General features: G+C 38.6%; 3 protein-coding genes and 1 long non-coding RNA gene across 6 annotated transcripts; 3 read left to right on the top strand and 1 right to left on the bottom strand.

Annotated features, from left to right (window-relative positions):
- Positions 1–3,734: 3,734 nt before the first annotated feature.
- LOC116603693 lies at positions 3,735–6,488 on the bottom strand. The gene is made up of 2 exons (XR_004290741.2): positions 6,160–6,488; positions 3,735–5,350 (listed from the first exon to the last, which is right to left on the bottom strand). It is a non-coding gene; the product is annotated as an uncharacterized LOC116603693 (long non-coding RNA).
- A 1,401-nt stretch (positions 6,489–7,889) lies between these two features.
- Positions 7,890–10,897, top strand: LOC5520121 (UPF0692 protein C19orf54 homolog). The gene is made up of 3 exons (XM_032365281.2): positions 7,890–8,203; positions 8,621–8,973; positions 10,042–10,897. The coding sequence occupies exons 1-3, from the start codon at positions 7,947–7,949 to the stop codon at positions 10,389–10,391; spliced, it is 960 nt and encodes a 319-aa protein (XP_032221172.2). The 5' UTR covers positions 7,890–7,946; the 3' UTR covers positions 10,392–10,897.
- An 804-nt stretch (positions 10,898–11,701) lies between these two features.
- On the top strand, positions 11,702–21,038 carry LOC5520132 (neuronal-specific septin-3). 2 transcript variants are annotated; one of them, XM_048720356.1, is made up of 10 exons: positions 11,702–11,826; positions 11,944–11,974; positions 13,791–13,946; positions 14,244–14,417; positions 14,637–14,762; positions 15,803–15,884; positions 16,457–16,712; positions 18,518–18,713; positions 19,328–19,379; positions 19,704–21,038. In XM_048720356.1, exons 1-10 carry the CDS (start codon positions 11,806–11,808, stop codon positions 19,837–19,839), a joined length of 1,230 nt encoding a protein of 409 aa, XP_048576313.1. In that variant the 5' UTR covers positions 11,702–11,805; the 3' UTR covers positions 19,840–21,038. The 2 variants fall into 2 exon arrangements, with proteins under 2 accessions (XP_048576313.1, XP_048576314.1); XM_048720357.1 differs by lacking the exons at positions 11,702–11,826; positions 11,944–11,974 and adding an exon at positions 12,685–12,972.
- Positions 21,039–21,280: 242 nt separating this feature from the next.
- LOC5520602 (involucrin) lies at positions 21,281–26,458 on the top strand. 2 transcript variants are annotated; one of them, XM_048720353.1, is made up of 4 exons: positions 21,281–22,030; positions 22,659–24,520; positions 24,563–25,660; positions 26,023–26,458. In XM_048720353.1, the coding sequence occupies exons 1-4, from the start codon at positions 21,648–21,650 to the stop codon at positions 26,298–26,300; spliced, it is 3,621 nt and encodes a 1,206-aa protein (XP_048576310.1). In that variant the 5' UTR covers positions 21,281–21,647; the 3' UTR covers positions 26,301–26,458. The 2 variants fall into 2 exon arrangements, with proteins under 2 accessions (XP_048576310.1, XP_001640320.3); XM_001640270.3 differs by having other exon boundaries at positions 22,659–25,660.
- The last annotated feature ends 2 nt before the right edge of the window (positions 26,459–26,460 follow it).

Below are 26,460 nucleotides of genomic sequence, written 5' to 3'. Positions count from 1 at the left end.
ACTGTTTATTAACAATTTTAAAAGCCTACAATAAACACTGACTCCAGACATGCGCAGTACCATGACGCTGGCGTCAGCGCGTGTAAAGAACAGCATCATCACGGAAACAAAGAACAGAACGCTGACAATCATCAACATGGAAACAAAGAACAGAGTGCGTAACAATCATCAACACGGAAACAAAGAACAGAACGCTGACAATCATCAACATGAAAACAAAGAATGGAACGCTGACAATCATCAACATGGAAACAAAGAACAGAATGCTGACAATCATCAACATGAAAACAAAGAACGGAACGCTGACAATCATCAACACTTAAACAAAGAACAGAGTGCGTAACAATCATCAACACGGAAACAAAGAACAGAGTGCGTAACAGTCATCAACATGGAAACAAGAACAGTGCGTAACAATCATCAACACGGAAACAAAGAAGAGAGTGCGTAACAATCATCAACATGGAAAACAAAGAACAGAGTGCGTAACAATCATCAACACGGAAACAAAGAACAGAGTGCGTAACAGTCATCAACATGGAAACAAGAACAGTGCGTAACAATCATCAACACGGAAACAAAGAACAGAGTGCGTAACAATCATCAACATGGAAACAAAGAACAGAGTGCGTAACAAACATCAACATGGAATCAAAGAACAGAGTGCGTAACAATCATCAAAACAAACTCACTGCAAGAATAATAAGACTAGCGTTCCGTCATTTGCCCGATGTGTGTGTGATGTGTGTATACTTGATATAAAAGCGGTTGTACTCCAATTAAGTAATGTAGTTTTCTTATAATCAATGTAACTGCGTGAGAGTCCTCAACACCTGAAAATTATTTGGTCGCAATAATAATACGCACCACAATAAAATGCGTCACTAAGATACATCTCTGTGTAAAGAGCGCTACGACCTGCGTCTTTAGAATTAACTTTTATGTACATCAAGTATACATTTACCTTAATGGCGCCAGGTACTTGCTGCAAATGAGATGATTACGTCAAAGAGAGCTATCTTTAAAACATCACCAATATCCAATTCCGCTTGCCATAGGTGTCCATTAGTTCCATGCAGGTGTGTCACATACGTATTTCAAATATTCTTGTCGGTGCAAACGGTAAATGGCGATTGTCAAATGGCAGTTCTTAGATCGAAAAATACCATGGAACACGTCAAATTTCTACTGACTGTAGGAACGTGGATAATTTTTGGGATTATATTACTTATCATCATTATTCTTACAAATAATTATGCCCATGAGCAGTTATTGGTCTCAGAGCCATTTGCCAATCGCCATTTGCATTGACAACGTTTATTGAAATAAGACAGATTACACAGGTTTTTATTAATGAACACAATTTGACTCTGCATTTTAGAACATACCCATCAGCATAACAAAGCAATAATTTTCTGCTATCTGAGCCTCGGCATGTTCAGATGTTCTTAGCATGTTCTTAAAATTTGGTGAAATCTCAGCCTGGACGTTCTTATAACAAAGTTTCTTATTTAAAAAAAAGAGTGTATAGAGTAATACCTTCGTAACATTAGATATTGGCATTTGTCTGATACTTTTTTTATTAAAACCTTTCTTGTAATAATGCCCAGCCTGAGACTTTGCAAAATTTCAAGAATATGCTTTCAAAAATATATGAAAATTTCAAGAATATGCTAAAAACTTGCCAAGGCTCAGATAGCAGAAAAATATGCATTTTTTCAATGTGATGTCTTCATGGATGCAGAGTCAAATTATCTCGACAGAAACAACCTTGAATATAATTTCTATGATAATTTATTTAATTCTCTTTGAATTGTTCCTTTGGTGCTAAATTTTTATATACTTAAAATTTAAGATAATTTTCCGTCTAAAGTGCTCCCAAAAAATACGGCCCAGCCACAATTGAAAATTAGACGCTCTATTACACTCTTAAATGAATATAGTCACTTTAAATGCACGCTCTCTATATCAAAACCTTGATGGTTCTCCATATATTGTCGTGTTTGATATTTGTTTTTACTCCCAAGTCTGCCATAAAACATAATCCCTTTTCTGATAGAGGATATATCCCCGACATCTCACTTATGGCAATATCATTTTCCGTTTCAAACGTTAGTAACAGAGTAATGCTAAAAAGCCTTTGTGCGACCGAGTAAAGAATAGCTGAAAATGTGTAAAAAATATATATATATAAACGTTGAAATGTTCTTCGTAAATTGATTTGACTAAGTAAAGCCAAATGATTTCACACGAATATATTTTGTGTAATTCCACGTAAGAAATACAAATCAAGCTTCATACAATTCAAATTAGCAAACAACAAATATTAAAAGGTCTTTCTAGGGATTATATGCTCAAGTCAAGTACTCTTAGAAATAAAAGCTCCAAAATCGCATTAAATGTCGCTGTACTTGATCTGATAAAAATCTGACAAAAGGTGATCGATAACTTCTCGGCAAAACCATTTCAGCGCGGGTTATCGTGGCCACCAACGATTCCTACTGGAATCCTCGGGTTGTAAAAAAGGGATGTGGGGTAGGGGGCCCTGACGTTCTAAGGTGTCCTAAGATAAAAAATCCCCCCCCCCCCCCTCCCTCCGAAGTAACGTATAATCATTTCTAAGACAATATAACGTCTATCGAAAAGAAAAAGTAGATATGTTTTGCTTTTCTATTCACAACAGAACTCAAAAGTATAAAACACGCGGAATGATATATTTTTCGTGACTGTGAAATAATGGTATGAATGCGTTTATAAAAACATGAGCTGAAGTCAAACTTATATTATATATAATAATATATATTTCCTCTAGCAACTATTTCAAGCAAATTTGTAAGTAGTAAAAATTTATCTTAATTTTCAAATAACAGAATAAAAGATTAAAAAAATAAAATAAATGCAATAACAGTCTCGATACACAAGACTGCAATGCTTTGCCCCATGATTTATTCTTTTTAGAAAGCGACATTTCGCAATTTCGAAGTACCCAAGACCTGACCCTCGTTCAGTCTTCCCTAAGTGTTTGAACAGGAAATTTGGAAATTTGAGGCCGTAAGATAGCGAATAATGGCCTGTTTGACGTGAATGCTTTCCTCTGTCAACTCTCGTCTTTATTTCTTTTGCATTTTTTTCATATTGATATTCTTGAATGTCGCATTTGGATGGAGGAACCTGGATATAGGGGTACAGTGTCCTATATAAAAATAACAATACGATATGACGGTATTAATTTCTGGTCCCCCATAGAATATATAGGATCATTTCGAATTAAAAATTTTCTCGAAACAACGATGCAATTTTTCGGTCCATTTCGAAACATTATTTTTATAAGAACGTCTAATGTTCAGATGAGGCTGAGCATTTCTTATTTTTGGACATTTTAAGGCTGAATATGTTCTTAAATTTTAGTGCATATAAGAATACAATATCAAATGGATTATTAGGAAGAGAATTACACTAATGATCAATGGCAATAATTAGGTTGTTAATATAAGCACAATTTGATTCTTCATTTTAGAACGCATCAGGACTAAAAACAAATTCTGCTATCTGAGCCTCGGCACACAATATTCAATAATCAGGGCCGTAGCAGGGGGTGGGGCTTCCAATATTTCCAAAAATTATAAGTAAATGACCAGTAGGGGCGTGATTGTGCCACCCCATTTTTTTTCTTAATGTTTCTGTATCGTGCCCCCCCCCCCCCCCCCCCCCAATAATTCGAGTCCTGCTACGGCTATGTTAATCGTAATAAATATTCACTGATTTATTACTAAATGTACGAAAGTATGCGCACTATGCGATTTTAAGAAATGGCTTGTACTGTTTTAAGATTTGAATTTGTTATAATATTAAATACTTACTTAAACAAATCTAGTCACAAGATTATGACGTATGTTAATGACGTCAAATTCGAATTTGCTTTACGGAAGCAGAATAGCATTTAGAATGTTTCAATCCTATTATGGGAAGTACCAATAAGCCTGAAAGAGTACTCTTAAGAGTAATAATTTAATGAGCAATTGCCACAACTGCTCACACACAAAGCAAAACTTGTCCATAACGGTCCCGTATTACTATCAATAAAGGATTCAAATTTTACACGAAAAAATATGGACTCACGAATACAACATTTGAATAAAATTGTTCATGGCACAATTTGTACAATGATTCTTTTACTGAGCAAACAAAAAGGCTTTAGGGAAGCACCTGGAAGCTTCCAGAGCAACAGAAAAACGCATATGAATTCCAATAAATTTACGGAACCTTTTTTACATTTGAACGTTTCATTCGCGGGCCTTCCAATCGGCAATCTAGGCGACCTTTTTTCTCTTGTATTAGCCGCATATTTGAGAACGCATCCGAGGCAGCTGCAGCAAAGGCTTATAACCCATAGTTAAATTGAAACCGAAAGATCGAGTGACCAAATCAAAGTAGACAGTAATTGGCTAACGCGATACATCTAAGCATATCTATTCTATCCTGTCTAAGACTTTGGCCAGGAGTCGTATACGTCCTGCTTTCAATCACATCACAAATTGCATTTCTTCGTTTTGCACTTAAAGCAGACCTTTTATCAATTTCATCCCTTTCTTTTACAAAGCCCTCATAATCCCGACTTTGCTCTAACCGAACAATTTCATTGCTTTCCTCAGGCGATAGCACTTTGTATGGCGTATTGTGGCAATTTTTTTCGTGGTCACTAGAGCGAGTTCGACGCAGATACGAGGGCTTCACGGAGCTCGTCCGAGCATGCGTACAGTTTTCCGAATTCTGGTCGACGTTTCCCGAGTCAGTATTTATCAATAACCATTTGACCTCTTCTTCAGATTTCTGCTTGTTTCTTCTGTGTAGCAAGCTTTTATGCTTCTGTGACATAGTTTTCTTGGTAGTCTTGTCAGTAAAAGTTAATACGATATTCATATGAACTCTGTTCATATGCAATTGATATCACCTTCTTGTAGTACTGTTATCTCGCGTAAACACTTTCATATCACGCGAATTCTGCATTGTTTGTCACCAATTTATCTTGTTCTATTTAGCAGTTTGCTTGCTTGTAAGACAACCACGACTGTCGTTTCCACAAGATATTAAAATTCAATTCATTCACTCGCCACTTGATATTGAAATTTAAACGATTTCAACCACGCACATAAAACTCGCTCGTTACCACTGCGCTCACTGCGCTAAGTGAATATTGGTAATTGCGTGTCGTAGCTTCCACCCTGCGTGCCTTTGGTAACAGTGAATTCCTTGGTGATAGAATATTCACCTTTTCTGTCCGATTGTTCACAAAATAATCCTCTATGCACTCGCTGATTTTACGACGTGAAGATCAAACTGCTTGCTGGTCCTGTCGATAAAATCGAAACGTCATTTAGTCTTTTGTGTTACCAAGAGAGTAGAGCCTATCAGCCAATAAAAATGCGTAAAATTGCATACACATCCTACCGGTGTTTTGTTTAAGATGAAGTAAACATTTAACATACTGTTTCAATTAGTTTGTCATAAAATTGAGCGAACGTTGCTGTTATAAAATCGTCCACGTAAATTTCACCCAGACATTTTTACTTTATCTACAACCTGGCCACATAATTCCTGTTTTTGTTTTTGTAAAGCTTACTTTGATTGAAGACTTTCAAATCCCTTGTGTTTTCCTTTCGTTCAGTTTTCTTTACGACCAAACAATAAAACAAAATCATGCAGATTTTTACTAGTGCTTCAGGAAATTCACAGTTTTCCTGATGGAATAGCGAAAGTCACGCATTCCCTTAATGCACCTATGGTGTGTTTCCCGGTAATTAATGGCTTTATCGTAGAATATAACAACAATGGGAGTTATTTCCATTTATCATTTATACTTCGAGTTCCGGTCCATTATTATATAGTTAAGGCACGAGCGTTTGTTATTCATTGGTATCTCTGGTATTTAATTATGTTTTTGTTGTGGGTAAAAAAAAAAAACAAACAGCAAGCTCTTTCATGACTTCGCGGTGAGTTTTGCTATGAGGGCATTCACTTCAGTGATGTGGCCAAATTAATAAAAGCGTCGATATCTAGTATCTAGGTATTGAAATCTCAAAGCATAGTGCCGTTTCTTCGTAAGCACATGGTTCAAGTTCGAGAAGCCCGAACATTTGCAATGATAGACACTGACCTTACCTTACAAACAACTTGAGTAATAGTGTAAGGCCTTGTTATTTCCAAGTATTCAAATACCTAGACGATTTCACTACTGATAAGTTTTGGTTGATAATATCCGTCAAATAAAGCTCAAGCTGTTGACAACTGTACCGACGGTGCCTTTGACGCATTCTGAGAGGTGTTCTGTATGCGTGACTTCATCCGACAGTGATTTGTACTTCGGTTTGCGCGCATCAATGTCATGGTCTAATGACTAGTGAAAACAAATCAAGTTCCTTATTTATGGGATTTATGTCTTTCAGCACGTTTAAACGCGTAGAATTATAATATAATTCTCATTCTCCAGAATTCACCTTTGATTATTACGAACGGTCCATTCCAGCTCGCACTCCTTTTTTAATAAGAACATCTGTATTTTTATAAAAATAAAAGAACTATAAAAATAAAAGAACCCATCAGACAACAAAGCAACATTTTTCTGATATAGCCTTGGCATGTTCTTAGAACTCGTTGAAATCTCAGGCTGGACGTTATTATAAAAAAGGTTCTTATAAAAAAGTGCATTGGATCAACATGTTTTGATTTATACTCTTGCAAACTTGACAGGGATAAGCGTTTTTTGGCCGCGCATCGTTGCGCTGAAGCAATCTACTTTGCGGTCAACTGTGTCTTTTTCGTGTCTAGCCAAAATCGAAGTGTCATCATGAATGGCCATGATTATACTCACACCTATTGCACTCAGAAATCATTGTATGGCAACCGCAGTGTTTCGTGGGAATGTTATTCTACAGGGATTGTTTTTATTCACCCTTATTTGCTAATTTATTTGATACCCATGAAGCATTGCGGGCTATGATACATGTATTATCTGAGTGCAACGTTATTTGAAATACCATATTTACTCGAATAAGCGCCCCGGCGCTTATTAATAGGGGAGGGGGGTGCTTATTCGAGGGAAGCGCTTATTAATAGTTTTGGTTCAAAGGGGGCGCTTATTCGAGGGAAGCGCTTATTAATAGTTTTGGTTCAAAGGGGGGCGCTTATTTGGGGGAGGCGCTTACTCGAGGGAGGCGCTTTTTCGAGTAAATACGGTAGGTGAATATCAGAAAAAAAAACTTGAAAAAAATTCCCAGGTGCTATTGGTGATTGATGCATTGATTGCATTTTGCCAGAAGATGACGAAAGGGGCCTTCAGCAATGATAAAATTTCCTAGTTCCCAGGCCGTTTTGATCAACTCACATGAGTGCTCGATCCCCCGCCTTTGAACGGGAAAACGAGAGCATGGCGGATGTGGTGCAGCATAAGGAGACCGGGCTGAACCAGAGACCAGATGCTTGGAAAACCCCTTTTAAAAAGCAAATACAGCTAGAAAAAACACCCGAATACCAAGTTTATGGATTTAACGGCACAGGAACGCCCCTTCAACATTAATATTATTCATTTTTAGGCATAAAGTACTAATATTTTTTTAGTCGGGCACGTTTCTCCGGCGAGCGCGTTGGGGGCAGTTGGAACGCAACGTTACTTGACTGGGGCATTTCGTGGTATGGCTTGTATCAAACTTCGTTCCTACCGCCCTTGAACGAATGGTCAAATACCTTCTCTAATATCAAGTAAGTAAAAAATATTATCATTCCTCTAACAGACTTGCGTCGCAAACGGAAAGGCATGAAAACTAAAAAAAAAAAAATTGCGACAAACTCTTTTTGGTGACAGGTGTGTCACAACAAACAAAATGCAAACTCGCCTCAGTCTCACTCATATATCGACATTTAAAATGGCGGCGGAGCTGCAAATCTGAAAGATGTCCGAATCCTCAATAACTCCTCCACCGCCGCCTATTCCACCGCTTCAGACTTCACAAAGAGACCATATTCGTGAACTGATCACCATTGCCGAGAGCGAAGAAAGTAGCAGAATAAGAGATGTTCGTCACCAGTGTCGGCAGATTGTCGACCAGATTTCAGCTACTGAAGACGAGGGGGGCATACAAAAAGACGAGATTACCTGGGTGATGTGCAACACCCCGGTTAAACCACTAATGCAGGGAAACGCCCCAAGGTAATTCTTTATGGGTTTGGCTGTAATTAGGAAAGACACAGGCCAGTGTCATCTAAGCTCGTTAATTTCCTTCGAATATCCTCTGTTTTTCCACATCTTCATTAAACGAGACGTCGACATAAATATGACAAATATGTCTATGTCTTTATCATGATTGGAATATATTTATACCGGTGTGATTCTGTGTAAGATATTTTTTTTTTGATAGCGGACCGCGAATTGGTATTCTGTTCTGTGTTGTTAAAATAAGAACATACTGTATGATTCACCTTTCATACTGCACAATATTAATAACATCAAAATAATCAAAATATGCAAGGTTTGGGCTTGCTATGCCTTAGTTTAATGCTGTTTAATTTTGGATATTTTGGATATTTTGCAACAACATGATTTCTAACTATCATAAAACTACTACAGGTGTGGCCTGGTTGCATTAAGCATGGCTGCAAGTGTACCCACGTTCAAACATCAGCATATCCAACTCGATAACCACCACAATAATGAAACAGAACTCTCAGAACTTTTAACACTTGCTCAGAGAAGGGGTTACAGCAAGCATGGTGAGATGCTGTCCGCATTCTACCTATCAGCACTCGCTGAGGACTTTTATGACCTGCATTCTGAAGTGACCTGCGACACTTTAAGTGCAAAGGAAAAAGTTCTTAACCACTTGCTACAGGGGTGTCCTATTTTGGTTCCATATGATTCAGGGCCAAACCACGAACCATGCCTTGTGAATGGCAGAAAAGCACACTGGGCTGTCATCTCAGGTAGTATTTGGGGCACTTGGGTAAAAGAGATTGACATTGTGTATGAAAAAATCTAAGAGTTTCACATTTAGTTTACATGAGACCAGGCTAACTGAAAAAAAAATAAACAGCAGAGCATAATGCACCCATTTCAAATATCATTGCACTCAAGAACCTATGTATCCTAACCCGCGGTGGTTTATGGGTAGCATATAAACGACTGAATCTTGTATCTGAAAGCTTTGTAGATAGATAGATGCCTTTTTTAATAAGAGATTCACTTAATATCACAATGATAATGTACGCATGTTCATAAGAAACTAAATAAGAATTCTACAGCTTTTATAACCTGGATTTTTATTTTATTTACACTTATTTGCTTATTTACTTGATACCAGTAGAGCACTGTGGGTTATGATACACAGATTCTCTGAGTGCAACGTTGTTTGAAGTAGGTGTACACAGTAGACAAGTCTGTGTGAACGGCTTATGAATTCTTAGAACTCTGTGTAAATACTTTGTTCCATGTAAACATAAATTTGACCACCACTATACAAAGGGGCTGGTTTTGGTACCCAAAAAAACTTCATGCTTTTTATTTTAGTTAGGACATTGTGGTATATCTCACAAATATACATTGTGCTTCTGATGTGTTGCAGGATTTCAATGCCAAAATTTTTCAACCAAAAACTAATGTTGAATTTTTCAACCAAAAAGTAATGTTCAATTAAAGAAAAACAGTCGAACATTCATTAAATAACAGTCACACCTCACAGTTTTACATTTCGTGATTTTAGTTTTCTGTAAAATAATATTAAATTAAATTAACTTCAAGATAAGACATGATATATTAAAGATATTTGTAACAATTTTTAAATAGCTTTATTCTACAGGGGCTGATCAAGCTTTTCGCTAAAGGGGGGTTTGGCTCAGTGACAAAGGGGGGGAGGGGGTAATTTTTTTGTTACATATGGTTTTCTGGCAGACCAAGGGGTGGGGGTTAAACCTCCTATACCCTCCCCCCTAGAGCCGCTACTGTTCTGTCATTTCTCATTACTTATTCAATTCTTTTTTTTTTTCAAACTATAGGATTCCTTTGTGGCTTTTGTGATGAGGAATATAACTGGGAGGAATTTAAAAGCTTTGCCCATGTCATCGGCAATGATGACATGATGCATCTCCTTTACTCCATTGAAAATCCATCGGAGGTGAACATCACTCTGCCAAAGAACATCCAGGATCACATTTACTTGCTGGTTAAACAGTCCAAGTCCAGGCACACAGCTGTCTGGTCACTTAATGCGCTGGAGAAAAGTAACTGCAACTTGTTTGAGTTCGGCCGTAAAAAAGGAGAGAGTATTAATAATTTTGTGTTACCAGAGGGAGGTCTTCGCGAGGGATTGAATGGAAAATTGGTGTTTTTGACAAACAAAAAATGATTTGTTTTGCTATTGTTTATAGATACTTTAGAGAATCTTATGTTATTAATTATTTTATTTATTGAAATTATTGCCTTTGTAACACATAGACCTTTACCAAAAGAAATGCAGGGGAAGATTGGTGATCTTAGGTTGATTTCTCATAGGGGATGCGGGCGTGGGGTCAGGGGCTCCAATATATGAAATAATATTATGATTGGTGATGAATCTGTGAAATTGAAAAAAAAATTCCTGTAAATGGAGGGAGGGGGGCTTTACCCCCTTGACCTTGAATCCATGAACTAGCCACACACGAAACAAAAAGGGGGGAATCAGACCTGTTTACAGAAGGTAAAGAATCCTGAATTGAGTAAGAGACTGGGATAAATAAGGAACAGCTGATAAGAATACTGTACATCCTTGTTATTAACTTACACATCACAATCACATATATATTCTAGTGATGTTGCTTTTCTAAAAAAAGATTTTGTTTTGTCTAGATTGTAGTAAATGAAATATTTGGCTCATTTTTGTTGTTGTTATTTTTATATTTATTTGCATTGTCAAGGGATTGACTAAAAACAATTCATTTCTTAAATGTATGATGTGACCATCATATTTTTTGATAGAAAAATTCAAGATTTTTTTGTCATACAAAAGTTGTTTTTGTATAGCTAATTTGTTTCATAGCAAATTACTACTGATCTACCTCTAAAATTTCGCATAGATTGAATTGCAAAAGTCAATCATTAATAGATTTCTGAAGATCTTTTAATAGATAAGTTATTTTTTGCCAGAATATCACCCCAGATTCCTAGTAGAAAAATAATATTTTATCAAACACTACCTGAGCGACCCTACCTAGCAAAGGATTGCCGGTTACAATTATGATGACTAACCCCATCAAAACCGGCATGACGGAAAAACCTGGAAAACGCGCAATTCGAGATAGAGAAAGAAGACACAATTTCTTACAATGGCTATAGGTTCCTTGTATTACGGACTGATTTTCAAAACACAAACAACGTGAGGCTGAAATGCACATAACCAGATTTTGGCTTTTTAAGATAGTTTTTCTTTTATCATCATTGCCCTGTGTATCAGCTCAGGGACGAAAAGCTCAAATTTCAATGACACTTTACAAAAAGTCGCATCAATTTAAAAAAAGTCGCACTTGATATTTTGTTTGCTATAAGTTACTAAGTACTCAGAGAAATTCTCCGCCTTATTCGATGTGAAATGGGCTTATTTAAAGCGTCATGTCATGTTTTTCCGTCATGTCATCAAAACCAAACAATTCTAATCTGTCGAAACTCACTGCACTAAAGTTATGATATACAATCACGTGACTGTACGAGTTGAAGATTGGGGCGGTCTGGGACCAAGTGCTGCAGCCGCTACCCAATATTTACCCTGATCGCGGGCGCAGTCACGGATGTACAAGATGGCGGATAAGGTGAAAAGCCGACTTTATAAACGACTTTATTATTTATGCTCCTATGCACTCCCTATTTGATCAATTTATTCTCTGGGTTCTGCTACTAAACAAGAGTTTATTTGTCTTATATTGCAGGAGTTTGTATTGACCGGGGCACAGATTGAAGGTAAGTTTCGGTTGCTTTTTTGGAACACATGTCAAATGACATGTTGACGATTTGTTTTTAGTTTGCGGCTTAAATAAAAAAAGACTACAAGTTCTTTATGCCAAAAAATATTTATCATTTTCACAGTATTTAAACGATTATCTACCATGCAGATTCTCGTTTATTTTTTAATTAAATGGTAAAAGCTGTTAGATTTTTTCTCTAGCTACTATTCTGTATGTGATGGCATTTTAGTACAATTTCCGTTTTTGTCTCCGCTAATTCCAACTGATATCTTCTGTTTGCGAAACCCCTTGAAGCTCGATTAAAGTCCTGCTGCATTTTCTGTACTTTGTTTCTTTGATGTCTCTCTCTCAGCACGAAGTCTGGAGTATTATTTTCGATATTTCAACCAGCGATCGGCCCCAGACGAGTAACTCAATCTTCGATGGTTTTACTTTCAATTTTTTAATCAAAGGCATTTCCGGCAAAATAAAATTTCAAATTTCCGCAGACTATTTGTCAGAAATAACTTTAGAATAACTCTCGAATCAAAGATTATGTTTAAAATAAACGAATTTAAAAGAATAAAACTCGTAACTCCTTACAATCGTTATATTCTTTATCCTAAATTAATCATCGAATTGACATTTAACCTCGCGCAAATAGCAACAGTTTCTTCGCACTCTCGATTTGCGATTCGTTTTACGCCTTTGATTTCCTTATCAAAAGAGCGACTCGTGGGTCTTTGTTGTAGCATTATAATTTAATTATCGGCCTGCTGTTTTAGTATGCATGCGCTGAGGGGTTTCCTTTGACTTGTCAGCGATTCTCTCTCGCTGGGCGCGGTCGGGCAGATGTTTTTGTAATAATAATCACGCGTCGTGTCTGAATAGAATCATTTGACACGACTAGCTCTATAGTTCGCCGCTTGTAGAACTCTACCCTTTTAGCACAGCCTCCGTAGATTGTTATTGCCACTCTGAAAATGGAGAAGATTGAAAATATCGATGAGGAAGGTAAAGTCATTTTCTTGCGCGAATATTTCGTTTTCTGTAGTGTTGTAAATCTTTTGTTTATGTGATGTTATGTAGCATTGAACGCATTATGGTTTGTACGGTTATCTTTCAGATTCTAGATTCGTACCTATGATGCTTCTCAAAACGTTATCCAATGTTTGACTTTATTTTTGATTGGTTTTATGACAACAATTCTTGATGGATTTGTTGTAGGTTTCATCTTTCTGTTTGCTACACTTTGTGGGTTTTGTTCTCATTTAGTCTTCACATTCAACAGGTTGTCAGAATCATCCTCTTTCTATAACCAAGCAATTATTTGATTTATATCCGTTTTCAATCTTTTCTTCCCTGTCAAAATGTTAATAAAAAATATACCTAGTTCTATTACTAGTACTAGAGTGGGAATATTTAGCTTCTATTGAAATGCTTCATTCATTCATACCTTGTAATTTCATAATTTATTCGATATGGTAATTTGTTTAGTGACAGGATAAATTAATTTGTCTCAGACTCTACCAATCCAGAAGTTTTAAACATTAGTCTGCTTTTAGATGTTTTCCCTTTTCGTCTTTGTTCGATTTGTTCAGAGCAAAAATATTGATGTTTGGATAATTTTCTTTCTGTTTCCCCCTTGCATAAATCTTAAAATTTTTAGAGATGATAACAGGATATGATTATCAAATAAGGTCAAACTCTTAAGTTGTTTAAAGGATTAATAGGCCTTATACTGATTTAGACAGATCCCTGAAACATGATATGTTTGATCATCTTATATGTATTGACCAAACTTGGTGCTTAAATTATTATTTTGTTTCCAGCTCTTTCCAAGGTTTTCAAGTTTGCAGATGTGGAGGAGACAGGGTATGTTGACGTGGCAACAATCTCTACCCTGGCCGTACAGTTGCTAGGGGCACAGCTGAGTGACAATGAGAAGGACACGATTACAGTCAAAGCAGAAAGCAAAGCGGAAAAAGGTATGGGTTTATACAGCAACCATTTAACAGCATTCAGCGACTATCAATAACCCTTGCCAATAGTTCTATTTAAAGAGAGCAACAATATATTAAGTATAAAAAATTGGTAAGAATAGATCAAGCCCTGGATATGATTCACATGCCACTGTTATTTTGACATCATTTGAAATGTAGTTATATTTTTATACAGTTATCTATGTATTACTCACTAACTCTCTCCTCTCCACCTTGATGGAAAGCTGGGATGAAATTTTCTTGAAAGTTTGTAAATTAATTCCAATCATATTAACTTTCTAGGCCTGCTTTCCTATAAGAACTTTATAGAAATTATGATGGATACAATGCAATCCATGACACAATGGGGCAAGCTGAAGACTCCACTGGATGGATATGTTGGCTTTGACACGGTGCAGGAGCAGATAAGGCGAAAGTCCCTTAAGAGAGGCTTTGAGTTCAACCTAATGGTTGTGGGTAAGTTAATTATACAACTACACTAGTAAATCACCTGCTCTAATTGGTCATGGGTCCATGTGTTATTAGAGTAAACATGCACGCTTGGCTTCAGCATGTGCACGCTCCCCCAAAACTAGATTGTAACGTATTGACAAACTCGTGATCAAAATTCTGTGGAACCATGAGATTTGCAGCAGCTACAGTAAATATATGTTCCATTGCTGTTCTTTCTTCTAGGTGCATCTGGACTTGGCAAGTCAACCATGGTCAACACCTTATTCAAGGGAAAATTGAGCCGCCCCACCTCCACCGGCAAATCTACCATCATCCCTAAGACTGTAGATGTCAAATCTGTTAGTCATGGTAAGCATTGATCGGTTTTAGTGGGGGTACCCTCCAAAAAGTACCATGAGGTAACATATTTACCAGATGTATACAATATTTTAGTGGGGGTACCCTCCAAAAAGTACCATGAGGTAACATATTTACCGGATGTATACAATATTTTAGTGGGGTACCCTCCAAAAAGTACCATGAGATAACATATTTACCCGATGTATAAGATATTTTAGTGGGGTACCCGCCAAAAAGTACCATGAGATAACATATTTACCCAATGTATAAGATATTTTAGGGGGGTACCCTCCAAAAAGTACCATGAGATAACATATTTACCCGATGTATAAGATATTTTAGTGGGGTACCCTCCAAAAAGTACCATGAGGTAACATATTTACCCGATGTATAAGATATTTTAGTGGGGTACCCGCCAAAAAGTACCATGAGGTAACATATTTACCTGATGTATAAGATATTTTAGTGGGGTACCCTCCAAAAAGGACCATGAGATAACATATTTACCTGATGTATAAGATATTTTAGTGGGGTACCCTCCAAAAAGTACCATGAGGTAACATATTTACCCGATGTATAAGACATTCAAAAAAGGTTTTCGATATTGTTTTGCATTTTTTTAAATAAATAGATCTGTTTTTTGTGTGCTTTGGTACTTCACATACATTAATAACATGGTACATGGTCCACCCAGGTGAAGATAGGAGTTGCTGAATGCCCTTACCACCCCACCACCACCAAAAAAGCCTGACTTTTTCACATGTTCTCTTTAAGTCAATTCCTATCAGATGGAATCACAAGCACCCTGAATCCATAATACCACCGACACAAAACAAATTGACCAAAGAAAAAGTTGGGGAAACACCCAAATATATTTTATTATTTATGTTTGAGCTTGTGCTTGGTTCTATTACTTATTACTTGTACAGTAGTACTGTAGTATTTTAGATTCATAATCTCATATATGATAAGAATACTTATTCTGAAAATGGACACTCTGACATTAATTTATTTGAGGCTTTTAAATGATACTCATTTAATCATTATAGTAATTGAAGAAAAAGGGGTCAGACTCAAATTGACCATCACAGATACACCTGGATTCGGAGACCAGATCAACAATGATAAATGGTAGGCTTGCTCGGCAATAGCAAGAAGGGATGGAGGAAGAGAATGAGGTAGCTAGATAAATAATGGGGATTGCAAATAATTGTCACACAGCAGGCCAACAGCTTGCTTCTTTGCACTGACAAGTCAGAATAGGAGTTTTTGGGTAGATAGAACAAAAAAAAAATACTTTTCTCTTAAACTCCTGATAGATGCATATTATTTTGTGGAATAGAACTGGCCTGAGAATGGGGAGACTAGATAGAGTCCATGGACTGGGTATAGTAATAACTCTATAAACCAGCAGATGCCTTAGTTCTTAAACATTGGTCACCGAAGGCTGAAATATAAAGATGCAGTTCTAGTTTCAAATGTATTATTGACAGTGACTATATATGATTGATCAATAATCACCTATTTTGCTTTTTTGTGGCAGCTTTTATTGTGTTCCGTAAGGTGTAACATATTTTCAGTTATTTTTCTCCTTCTTTTGAGCGGCCACTTCATATGGTCCACAGATAATTGATGTACCACTGTTTTAAAACCCCCAAAAATGTGACCCTTATTTACTCTGCCTTGTGATAATTTCGTTACAGTTGGGAGCCAATCATGGACTACATCAACAGCCAATATGACAAGTTCCTGACAGAAGAAGTGACAATAGAGCGTAAACCGCGGATACCGGACAGCCGAGTGCACTGTTGCTTATACTTCATCGCCCCGACCGGCCACAGACTGAAACCAATCGATGTGGAGTTTATGAAGAGACTGGACAAGTGTGTCAACATAGTACCTGTCATTGCCAAGGCTGATAACATGACCCTAGAAGAGAGAGAGGCTTTCAGGAGAAGGGTAAGTTAGATTAATTTTAGGCTAGAGGGGTGTGTGTCTTGTAGAAAAAGCGTAGTAGTACGTAGTAGTAGTAAGGTTTTACCCTCATCGACAATGAGCCTGGGGGGGGGGGCATGTGGCTTGTAGATAAAGAGTAATTGCTTCCACCCTCCTTACCAATTAATAATTCAAAAAGGTAACAGTCTATACAATACTTAACAATTATACCATTTCCATTGAAGGTGGATAGTGGGGAAATATCTAGAGAGCCGAAGGCTCAAGGAGGTAGATATTTTTAAAGCTAATATCCGCCGAAATTGAAATGGTATAATTGTTTAAGTATGTAAAACAAGCTTTAGAGCAATTTTCTTTTAGGAAACACTTGCAAATCGGCTGTTACACCCACCATTTTGCTTGATTTCGGGGCGCAGGAAAATATTCACCTCCTAGGGGGTTATAATTGCATTTTATCCCGAGTTTTTCAACCAATCAAATCGCTTTTTCGTGCAAGGTTCTCGCGTTTAATATACTAATCTATATTAGGATAGTTTTTGACCGCACCCCCTCCCCCCCAAACAAAAACTTTGTTATTCGCCTTTGAGAGAATATTCGGGCGCATAACATCTATCCCATGGCACTGTCTCTCTTACCCTTACTCTTTGTTGTATAGCTGCAAGAGGATATCCAGGCACATAACATTAACATCACTATCCTATGATGAATTCCCTGTTTCTTGTACTCTTACTTTTTGTTTAATAGTTACAAGAGGATATCCAGGCACATAACATTAACATCACTATCCTATGATACATTCCCTGTTTCTTTTACCCTTACTCTTTGTTGTATAGTTAGGAGAGGATATCCAGGTACATAACATTAACATCACTATCCTATGATACATTCCCTGTTACTTTTACCCTTACTCTTTGTTGTATAGTTTCTTGAGGATATCCAGGTACATAACATTAACATCACTATCCTATGATACATTCTCTGTTTCTTTTACCCTTACTCTTTGTTGTATAGTTACTTGAGGATATCCAGGTACATAACATTAACATCACTATCCTATGATACATTCTCTGTTTCTTTTACCCTTACTCTTTGTTGTATAGTTACTTGAGGATATCCAGGCACATAACATTAACATCGCTATCCTATGATACATTTCCTGTTACTTTTCCCTTACTCTTTGTTGTATAGTTACGAGAGGATATCCAGGCACATAACATTAACATCGCTATCCTATGATACATTCCCTAATACTTTTACCCTTACTCTTTGTTGTATAGTTAGGAGAGGATATCCAGGCACATAACATTAACATCACTATCCTATGATACATTCCCTGTTACTTTTACCCTTACTCTTTGTTGTATAGTTACTTGAGGATATCCAGGCACATAACATTAACATCACTATCCTATGATACATTCCCTGTTACTTTTACTCTTACTCTTTGTTATATAGTTACGAGAGGATATCCAGGCACGTAACATTAACATCACTATCCTATGATACATTCCCTGTTACTTTTACCCTTACTCTTTGTTGTATAGTTACAAGAGGACATCCAGGCACATAACATTAACATCACTATCCTATGATACATTCCCTGTTACTTTTACCCTTACTCTTTGTTTTATAGTTACAAGAGGACATCCAGGCACATAACATTAACATCACTATCCTATGATACATTCCCTGTCACTTTTACCCTTACTCTTCGTTGTATAGTTACGAGAGGATATCCAGGCACATAACATTAACATCACTATCCTATGATACATTCCCTGTTACTTTTACCCTTACTCTTTGTTGTATAGTTACGAGAGGATATCCAGGCACATAACATTAACATCTACCCAATGATGGATCGTCATGATCTGGACGAGGAGGAACTTAGAGTCAATTCCAGGATCCGGGAACAGCTGCCTTTTGCAGTGGTCGGCAGTGATAGCTACGTCACGGTGTCTGGAAAGTCTGTACTTGGCAGGAAGACAAAATGGGGAGTTATAGAAGGTAATGATTGTTTAACAGCTGGATTTCTAGCATCGCGACCAGCAGAATTCAAAACACTTTCCCAGACAAAGCTCCTGGAAACGACTTTGTTAGATTTTCTGACATTACACTTGTCAAGAGAGACCAGCTCTCAGCTTTCTGCTGCCCTGGAACCACAGGTGGCCCAGTGTGCTAGCGCGTCAGCGTATGGGGCCTCTCACAACAGGTGGCCCAGTGTGTTAGCGCGTCAGCGTATGGGGCCTCTCACAACAGGTGGCCCAGTGTGTTAGCGCGTCAGCGTATGGGGCCTCTCACCACAGGCGGCCCAGTGTGTTAGCGCGTCAGCGTATGGGACCTCTCACCTCTGCTGAAACGGGTTGGATTCCCAGTCGGAATTTGACTTATTGGACGTATACTTACTAGAATCTTGTGTTCCTCAGTTCCAAGATGGGACATTATTAATACATTAGGATTTTAAATGTGAAGCGCTTAGAACATGGTTGGTATAAGCGGTATTTATTTATTATCTTTACTTATTTATTACCAGCGGATTATGCTAGATGACAGGGTGCAATTATGATCTAGGGTTGCGACAGAACTGTGTATAATTTTCTTGCTCCTTGTTTTATTTTTAGTGGAAAACAAAACTCATTGTGAATTTTCCCAGCTTCGCGATATGTTGATTAGGTAAGTATCACTGAGATTGTCATCATACTTTGTCACCTGTTGTTTTTTTTTTTTTTTTACCATTGCGGCTAATTTTAATTCGAAAGGTTTCTTCTCTCTCGCATAGTTCGAAGAATTTGTTTCATTATTATTTGACAACCAGGACCCCCGCCAATTTGAGAGGCGTTTGAAAGCCAATTTTCGAGCCTGATATGTAGTAAATAAACCCCTTTTGGCGGCTGGGATATTGACGGATAAAAATAAACAATTGGTCGAGAGGCAAAGCAAGGAACTAGGCTGCATCTACGGTTCCTCGATTAACTGTCGCTACATTCTCTCTTATAGGACCCATATGCAAGACCTGAAAGAAGTAACAAATTCCATCCACTATGAGAGCTTCCGACGCAAGCGCCTTACAGAAGAACAAAAAGATCGCATCAATCTTTCAGACATTTCCGACACTCAGGAAAGCAAGATTTAACTTACGCTATTATAGACTTAGCGAAATTTTGAAACACCCAATTCTATACGAACAACATCTTTAAGAAAATTTAAGTAGAAGTTTATGGGCATACCTAAAGAATTGAGGAAGAGGGTACGGGAACCCATTATTTCCGGCTTGAAAAGAGAAGTGGTTTAACAAAGCGGACCCCCACACCCCCTCTATTTTCAATATCCATAAAGAGTAGGGGAAGGAAAATGGCAAAATTAAACCTCTTCCTTTCAAAACATCCTAGTAACGTCTGTTTCTCCGTTCAGCGTAGTCCAGTTTGTTTCTGGCTTTGATAATGTAAAGTTTATCAAAGGAAAAATATTCGGCTTCTCCGAATAACAAATCTTCTAACTGCTCCAACAGGATTAACTTGGAAACTTCCTCACTCGTTTTCAGATTCAGTTTATCGTTCCAGAGAAGAACCCAAATTAGGATAAATATTTAAATTCCAATTTTAAAATTCCACTTTGCGTTTGCTATGTATTGTTAATACTTATTAAGGTTTCAAAAGTTATTTTGTTTCCCTTTTGAATAGAAAATCTATAGCAATTACCAAATGCGTTCGTTTGGCAGTTATCTCTTCGTATGTTATTTTTCTCTGTATTGTACTAGTTTTTTACGGTCTAGCTCTTGGAATTCTGTTTGGGAGTCCTGTGGTTGGCTGTAAGACAAGAGGAGCTGGGGAGAGGCGTCCAAGGGAACGAGAGGGCTTCCGGTGACGTCACAGAGGGTTTCCGGGAACGCCACAGGAAACCCCAAAAGAATGCCAGGGACGAAGCTGACCATTTTTCTAAGATGACTCGATAGAAGAAAAGGCTTTGTGTATGGCTGCTACGATCGTGATCCATTGCGCATGCTCTGTCAGTTAACCGCTGACAGAACGGCAATCTACAGTAACGTAGTAATCTACAGTAACGGCAATCTACAATTGCCGTTACTGTCACGCATGCTCAATGAAAATGGTCTCGACTCCCGGGCCAGTGCACAAATATTTTCCTCGCTCCACCCCAGTGAATAACTATATAAAGTCGTTTTAAACCAGTGTAGGAAATAATTAAGAACAACTTAGCGCCTCATCTTTATACACCATTTCCCTTTTATAGTACAGGAAGTAAGAATAAATTAATAAAATTTGAGAACAAAATGTAACAAATATTAAAGAACAATAAACACAAGTATTGATCAAACGCAGATTTGCCGGCTGCGAGGGCTCTGTATTGAGGAAGTAGACAAGTTTATTTCTAGATATCTTGAGTTTGTCAATGGAATAAACACTAAAACACGATAAGGTGTGGCCAACTATCACTTTTTAAAGTCTTCCTCTTCGACCTGTGTGACAATGTTGTTTGTTATTATTTTGAATATTTTAAACTCTTATCATTTTAGAAATAAAACTTGCCCCTGCATTTTTGATACGGTGGAAATATGATTGACCCATTTATATTTGTTTGTGTATTTTGAATTTCACAGTGTTTCAAGCGGAAATGAAAATAAACTTATTCAGGAATTTGAATACCCAGGTTAAGGTGATGGAGTTTACAAAAGTTGATACGAATGGTTTATCCATCCCGAACAGACCTAACGAAACATGAGGCTTGACCCGATGACGTCGTGTCCGTCAAAAACACAAGCTTTCACTACTAACTCCAATATAGTGTAATAATACACAAGGCTTATTCTACCATTTCAGGGGTTAGCATAATATAACCTTAATAAGGTCAGTATTTTGAGTATGGATGTGGAAATAAGGTTAATCCTTATCACAGACACACCAAAGGTATCGTTGTGGATAAGGGATGAATGTATTCAAGGTAGCAGTTTACTTGCTATGTTTCTTACGCGGACCTCTGGCGGTTCTTTGCGCTTTGGAAGACACTACGGTTAATGCACAACAACAACACCAAGTCTATACTACCAAGGTCCTTATACTCGGAGCAGGAGTTGCGGGTATAGCAGCCGCCTCCGTCCTACACGAGGAAGGTGTGGGATTCATCGTCCTGGAGGCGAAGGACTACATTGGAGGGCGAGTGCGAAGCGTAGAGTTTGCTGAAGGGAGGATAGAGACGGGAGCTAATTGGATCCACCGTGCCTCGCATCCCGACAGCGAGCCGTTTGTGGAGTTGATGTCAAAAACTGAGTTGAGAGGGTTATGGAGTGACTACTCGGATGTGATTATAAAGTTAGTTTTTCTACAGCTTGCCTGTCTTCCAATACAATAGTGCCTCTGTTAACGAACGTCGACCAGCGATTCCGTTATTATTGCATTTGCAATTAAAAAATAACCTATAACATTAACCAGTAACATTATTTGATTTAAAATAATTATCTGTAATATGCAACTTTACTCATATTTAAACTGTTGACAACCATATTTACATATAACCATATTTACAACCATATTTAATTTCGGCAGGAACGGGCCTACCGAAATATTGTTCTAAAAATGCAAATCTGCGTTATTGTCGACTTTTTCTATTAAATTTCTTATCGAAAATATCACAGTAATTTGACGATGGCGAATGACAAGTGAGCTCGAGGTCACCGCCAGTAAAGAGGTATCTAAATAGGGCATTTTAGTGAGAAACAAATAATATTATCATGGCACTTAGAATGGATAAATCGCTTAAAACAGTCCAACAGTATCGACACAGTAATTATTTACGAAACAGGAATTGTGTCCCGCTGTCATTATCTAAATATTCCTGTAATTGCTACTAGTTCTTGAGGATTTGACGACAAACGATTTCATCCGTGCAGTCTGATGACCCTGAAACCTAATTTATTTGTTTGTTTTATTTTCCCTTTAGAGGCGAACATGGTGACGTTCTTACTGATCGGGGACTTATGGAGGAATTCTTTCAACTGGTTTCCAAGAATAAGCACAGCGCAAAAGAACACGGTAAAAGACCTAAGCAGCTTGATGCAGCGACCTGTCAAACAAGAGCCCGCAACCTGCAACAGCACGATATGGCAAAAGGGCAACTTGACCCAGGAAAAACGCTACGGTGCCACAGCAACAGACAACTAACATGTAATCTGAGAATCAAGGCAAGCAACATGCAACATGTAAAGAAGAACATGGGACACGAAAAGGGCGACATGCAACACGAAAAGAAGAACATGGGACATGAAAAGGGCGACATGCAACACGGAAAGAAGAACATGGGACACGAAGAGGGCGACATGCAACACGGAAAGAAGAACATGGGACACGAAGAGGGCGAAATGCAACACGGAAAAAAGAACATGGGACATGAAAAGGGCGACATGCAACACGGAAAGAAGAACATGGGACATGAAAAGGGCGACATGCAACACGGAAAGAAGAACATGGAACACGAAGAGGGCGACATGCAACACAGAAAGAAGAACATGGGACACGAAGAGGGCGACATGCAACACGGAAAGAAGAACATGGGTCACGAAGAGGGCGACATGCAACACGGAAAGAAGAACATGGGACACGAAGAGGGCGAAATGCAACACGGAAAAAAGAACATGGGACACGAAGAGGGCGAAATGCAACACGGAAAAAAGAACATGGGACACGAAAGGGGCAACATGCAACACGGAAAGAAGAACATGGGACACGAAAAGGGCGACATGCAACACGGAAAGAAGAACATGGGACACGAAAAGGGCGACATGCAACACGGAAAGAAGAACATGGGACACGAAGAGGGCGACATGCAACACGGAAAGAAGAACATGGAACACGAAAAGGGAGACATGCAACACGGAAATAAGAACATGGGACACGAAGAGGGCGAAATGCAACACGGAAAAAAGAACATGGGACATGAAAAGGGCGACATGCAACACGGAAAGAAGAACATGGGACACGAAGAGGGCGACATGCAACACGGAAAGAAGAACATGGGACATGAAAAGGGCGACATGCAACACGGAAAGAAAAACATGGGACACGAAGAGGGCGACATGCAACACGGAAAGAAGAACATAGAACACGAAAAGGGCGACATGCAACACGGAAAGAAGAACATGGGACAGAATAAGGGCGACATGCAACACGGAAAGAAGAACGTACAACATGAAGAGGGCGACATGCAACACGGAAAGAAGAACATGGAACACGAAAAGGGCGACATGCAACACGGAAAGAAGAACATGGGACACGAAGAGGGCGACATGCAACACGGAAAGAAGAACATGGGACACGAAAGGGGCGACATGCAACACGGAAAGAAGAACATGGGACACGAAAAGGGCGACATGCAACACGGAAAGAAGAACATGGGACACGATAAGGGCGACATGCAACACGGAAAGAAGAACATGGAACACGAAGAGGGCGACATGCAACACGGAAAGAAGAACATGGGACACGAAGAGGGCGACATGCAACACAGAAAGAAGAACATGGGTCACGAAGAGGGCGACATGCAACACGGAAAGAAGAACATGGGACACGAAGAGGGCGAAATGCAACACGGAAAGAAGAACATGGGACACGAAAGGGGCAACATGCAACACGGAAAGAAGAAAATGGGACACGAAGAGGGCAACATGCAACACGGAAAGAAGAACATGGAACACGAAGAGGGCGAAATGCAACACGAAAAAGGCAATAAGAAACTCGAGGAAGGCGATATATATTTACAAGAAGGTAGCATGTACCTTGGAGTAGGCAACAAGCAAATTAAAGAAGGCAAAACGCAAATTAAGGAAGGCAACACGCAAATTAAAGAAGGCAACACGCAAATTAAAGAAGGCAACACGCAACTTGAAGAAAGCAGCACTCAATTTCAGGAAGACAAAATTAAGCAAGCAGCTTCGAGAAGCAAGCAGCTTCGAGAAGGAAACACCCAATCTCAAAAAGACAATATGATTCTTGGAGAAGGCAACAAGCAAAATGAAGAAGATTACACGCAGCTTGAAGAAGGCAACAGTCAACTCGAACCCAAACGTCCGTATCTGGAAGCATCAAACACACAGTTCGACGTGAGCAATGCGCAAATCAACAATGTAGACAACTTACACGCCGTTGCCACCTCTATAAAATCAACAAACAAAACGACAAAGACATTTGACCATAAATTATACGATGTTCACAGGAACACATCTCAGATGCTGTGCAACAACCAACGCAACGTGCAACAAGGTGTTTGTGATACCTTCTCCTTCAGACAACACCTTGAGTCACGTGGCTGGCGCAACGACACCCCGATAAATAACGCTATTGAGTATTTCTTCATTGACTTCGAATCAGCTAAAGAACCTGATATTGTCTCCTTTTCCCCCCTTCAGCGAAGACTGGACGACTTTCTTGTCTTAGAACCATATGACGGGCTCTTCACGCTTTTTAAACCACTTTATGACAAATTTATCAATAGAATCGAACTTGAGAAAGAAGTTGAATCAATAAGTTACTCTAACGCTGGAGTGACTGTTAATCTGACTAATGGAAATGTGTACACTGCCGAACACGCTATTTGTACTTTCAGCTCAGGTGTATTGAACAATGGACTCGTAAACTTCATACCAAGACTCCCTAAATGGAAACAAGATGCTCTCAGTAAAGTCCCGATGTCTTTTTACACCAAAATTTTCTTGAAATTCCAGATAAAATTCTGGGAAGACAAAGAATTTATCCTTCATGCTTCAAAAAGGCGTGGCGACTTTCCTGTGTTCCAGAATGTTCCAATAAATACTAAGGAGGGTGGGGTGCTGATGGCAACTATTACTGGTAGTGAGGCGCTGCGAATTGAGAACCAATCAGATGAGGACACTAGATCTGAAGTCATGGCAACGCTGCGCCAGTTGTATGGAGTAATACCGGAGCCAACAGGTGAGCAAAGGCGCAAACATTGTGTTGGAAAAACAATGGTGTGGTGCTTGTTCACCCAAGCAATGTGGCGTTGACTGTGTAACTCATCGCATCATTTGTCTCCCACAATATTGCTCCATGTTTTTTTTTCCTTTTTCAAGTGGAATAGAAATGTTTAAGGTTCCCCTTATCTTACCCTGGGATCCAGAGGATAGTCTTTCTCCCTATAAATTATTTAGACAGGTGAGAATAAAACTGGGCGCAACTAGTTTTTTTGGCATCCTGCATATTAAAACCTTAAAAAAGCTAGACATATTTCTTTTGTATCAGCTATGAAATTAACCGCAATCTTTGTTTTTTTTCCCTATGATAATCTATTCTAGAAATGTTCTACGCCCGCTGGTCAAAGGACCCGTATACAAGGGGCGCATACAGCGACCCCACCCTAGACGCAAGGCCCTGTGACTTTGACAATATGCTTTTGCCGCTGGACACGCTGTTCTTCGCCGGCGAAGCTACTTCCGAGGAATGGACCGGATATATGCAAGGCGCGTACCTGACAGGTAAACACGCAGCGAAAAGAGTCCTTGGAAAAAGAGCAAGAAGAAATCCACGCAGCGAAGAGGGTTCTTGGAAAAGGAGCAAGCAAGAAAACACGTAGCGATGAGGGTTCTTGGAAAAAGAGCAGGAAGAAATCCACACAGCGATGAGGGTTCTTGGAAAAAGAGCACGGAGGTAAACACGCAGCCAAGGGGGTCTTTGGCGTTGTTGTAAAATAAAATATTTTTCATTCAAAAACTTGCGAGAACGCTAAACGAACT

This window comes from Nematostella vectensis, chromosome 12 (assembly GCF_932526225.1).
Source record: "Nematostella vectensis chromosome 12, jaNemVect1.1, whole genome shotgun sequence".
In the NCBI taxonomy this organism is placed as follows: domain Eukaryota; kingdom Metazoa; phylum Cnidaria; class Anthozoa; order Actiniaria; family Edwardsiidae; genus Nematostella; species Nematostella vectensis.
Note: the sequence above shows the minus strand (reverse complement) of the source record. Positions and strands in the feature narration are given on the sequence as shown.

Coding starts and splice junctions, on each gene's coding strand:
- LOC5520121 (XM_032365281.2), top strand. CDS start 7,947: ATGTCCGAATCCTCAATAACTCCTCCACCGCCGCCTATTCCACCGCTT. Junction 8,204..8,620: donor ATGCAGGGAAACGCCCCAAG/GTAATTCTTTAT, acceptor AAACTACTACAG/GTGTGGCCTGGTTGCATTAA. Junction 8,974..10,041: donor ACACTGGGCTGTCATCTCAG/GTAGTATTTGGG, acceptor TTCAAACTATAG/GATTCCTTTGTGGCTTTTGT.
- LOC5520132 (XM_048720356.1), top strand. CDS start 11,806: ATGTACAAGATGGCGGATAAG. Junction 13,947..14,243: donor AGAAAGCAAAGCGGAAAAAG/GTATGGGTTTAT, acceptor TTAACTTTCTAG/GCCTGCTTTCCTATAAGAAC. Junction 14,418..14,636: donor GTTCAACCTAATGGTTGTGG/GTAAGTTAATTA, acceptor TCTTTCTTCTAG/GTGCATCTGGACTTGGCAAG.
- LOC5520602 (XM_001640270.3), top strand. CDS start 21,648: ATGAATGTATTCAAGGTAGCAGTTTACTTGCTATGTTTCTTACGCGGA. Junction 22,031..22,658: donor TACTCGGATGTGATTATAAA/GTTAGTTTTTCT, acceptor TTTTCCCTTTAG/AGGCGAACATGGTGACGTTC. Junction 25,661..26,022: donor AGTAATACCGGAGCCAACAG/GTGAGCAAAGGC, acceptor AATCTATTCTAG/AAATGTTCTACGCCCGCTGG.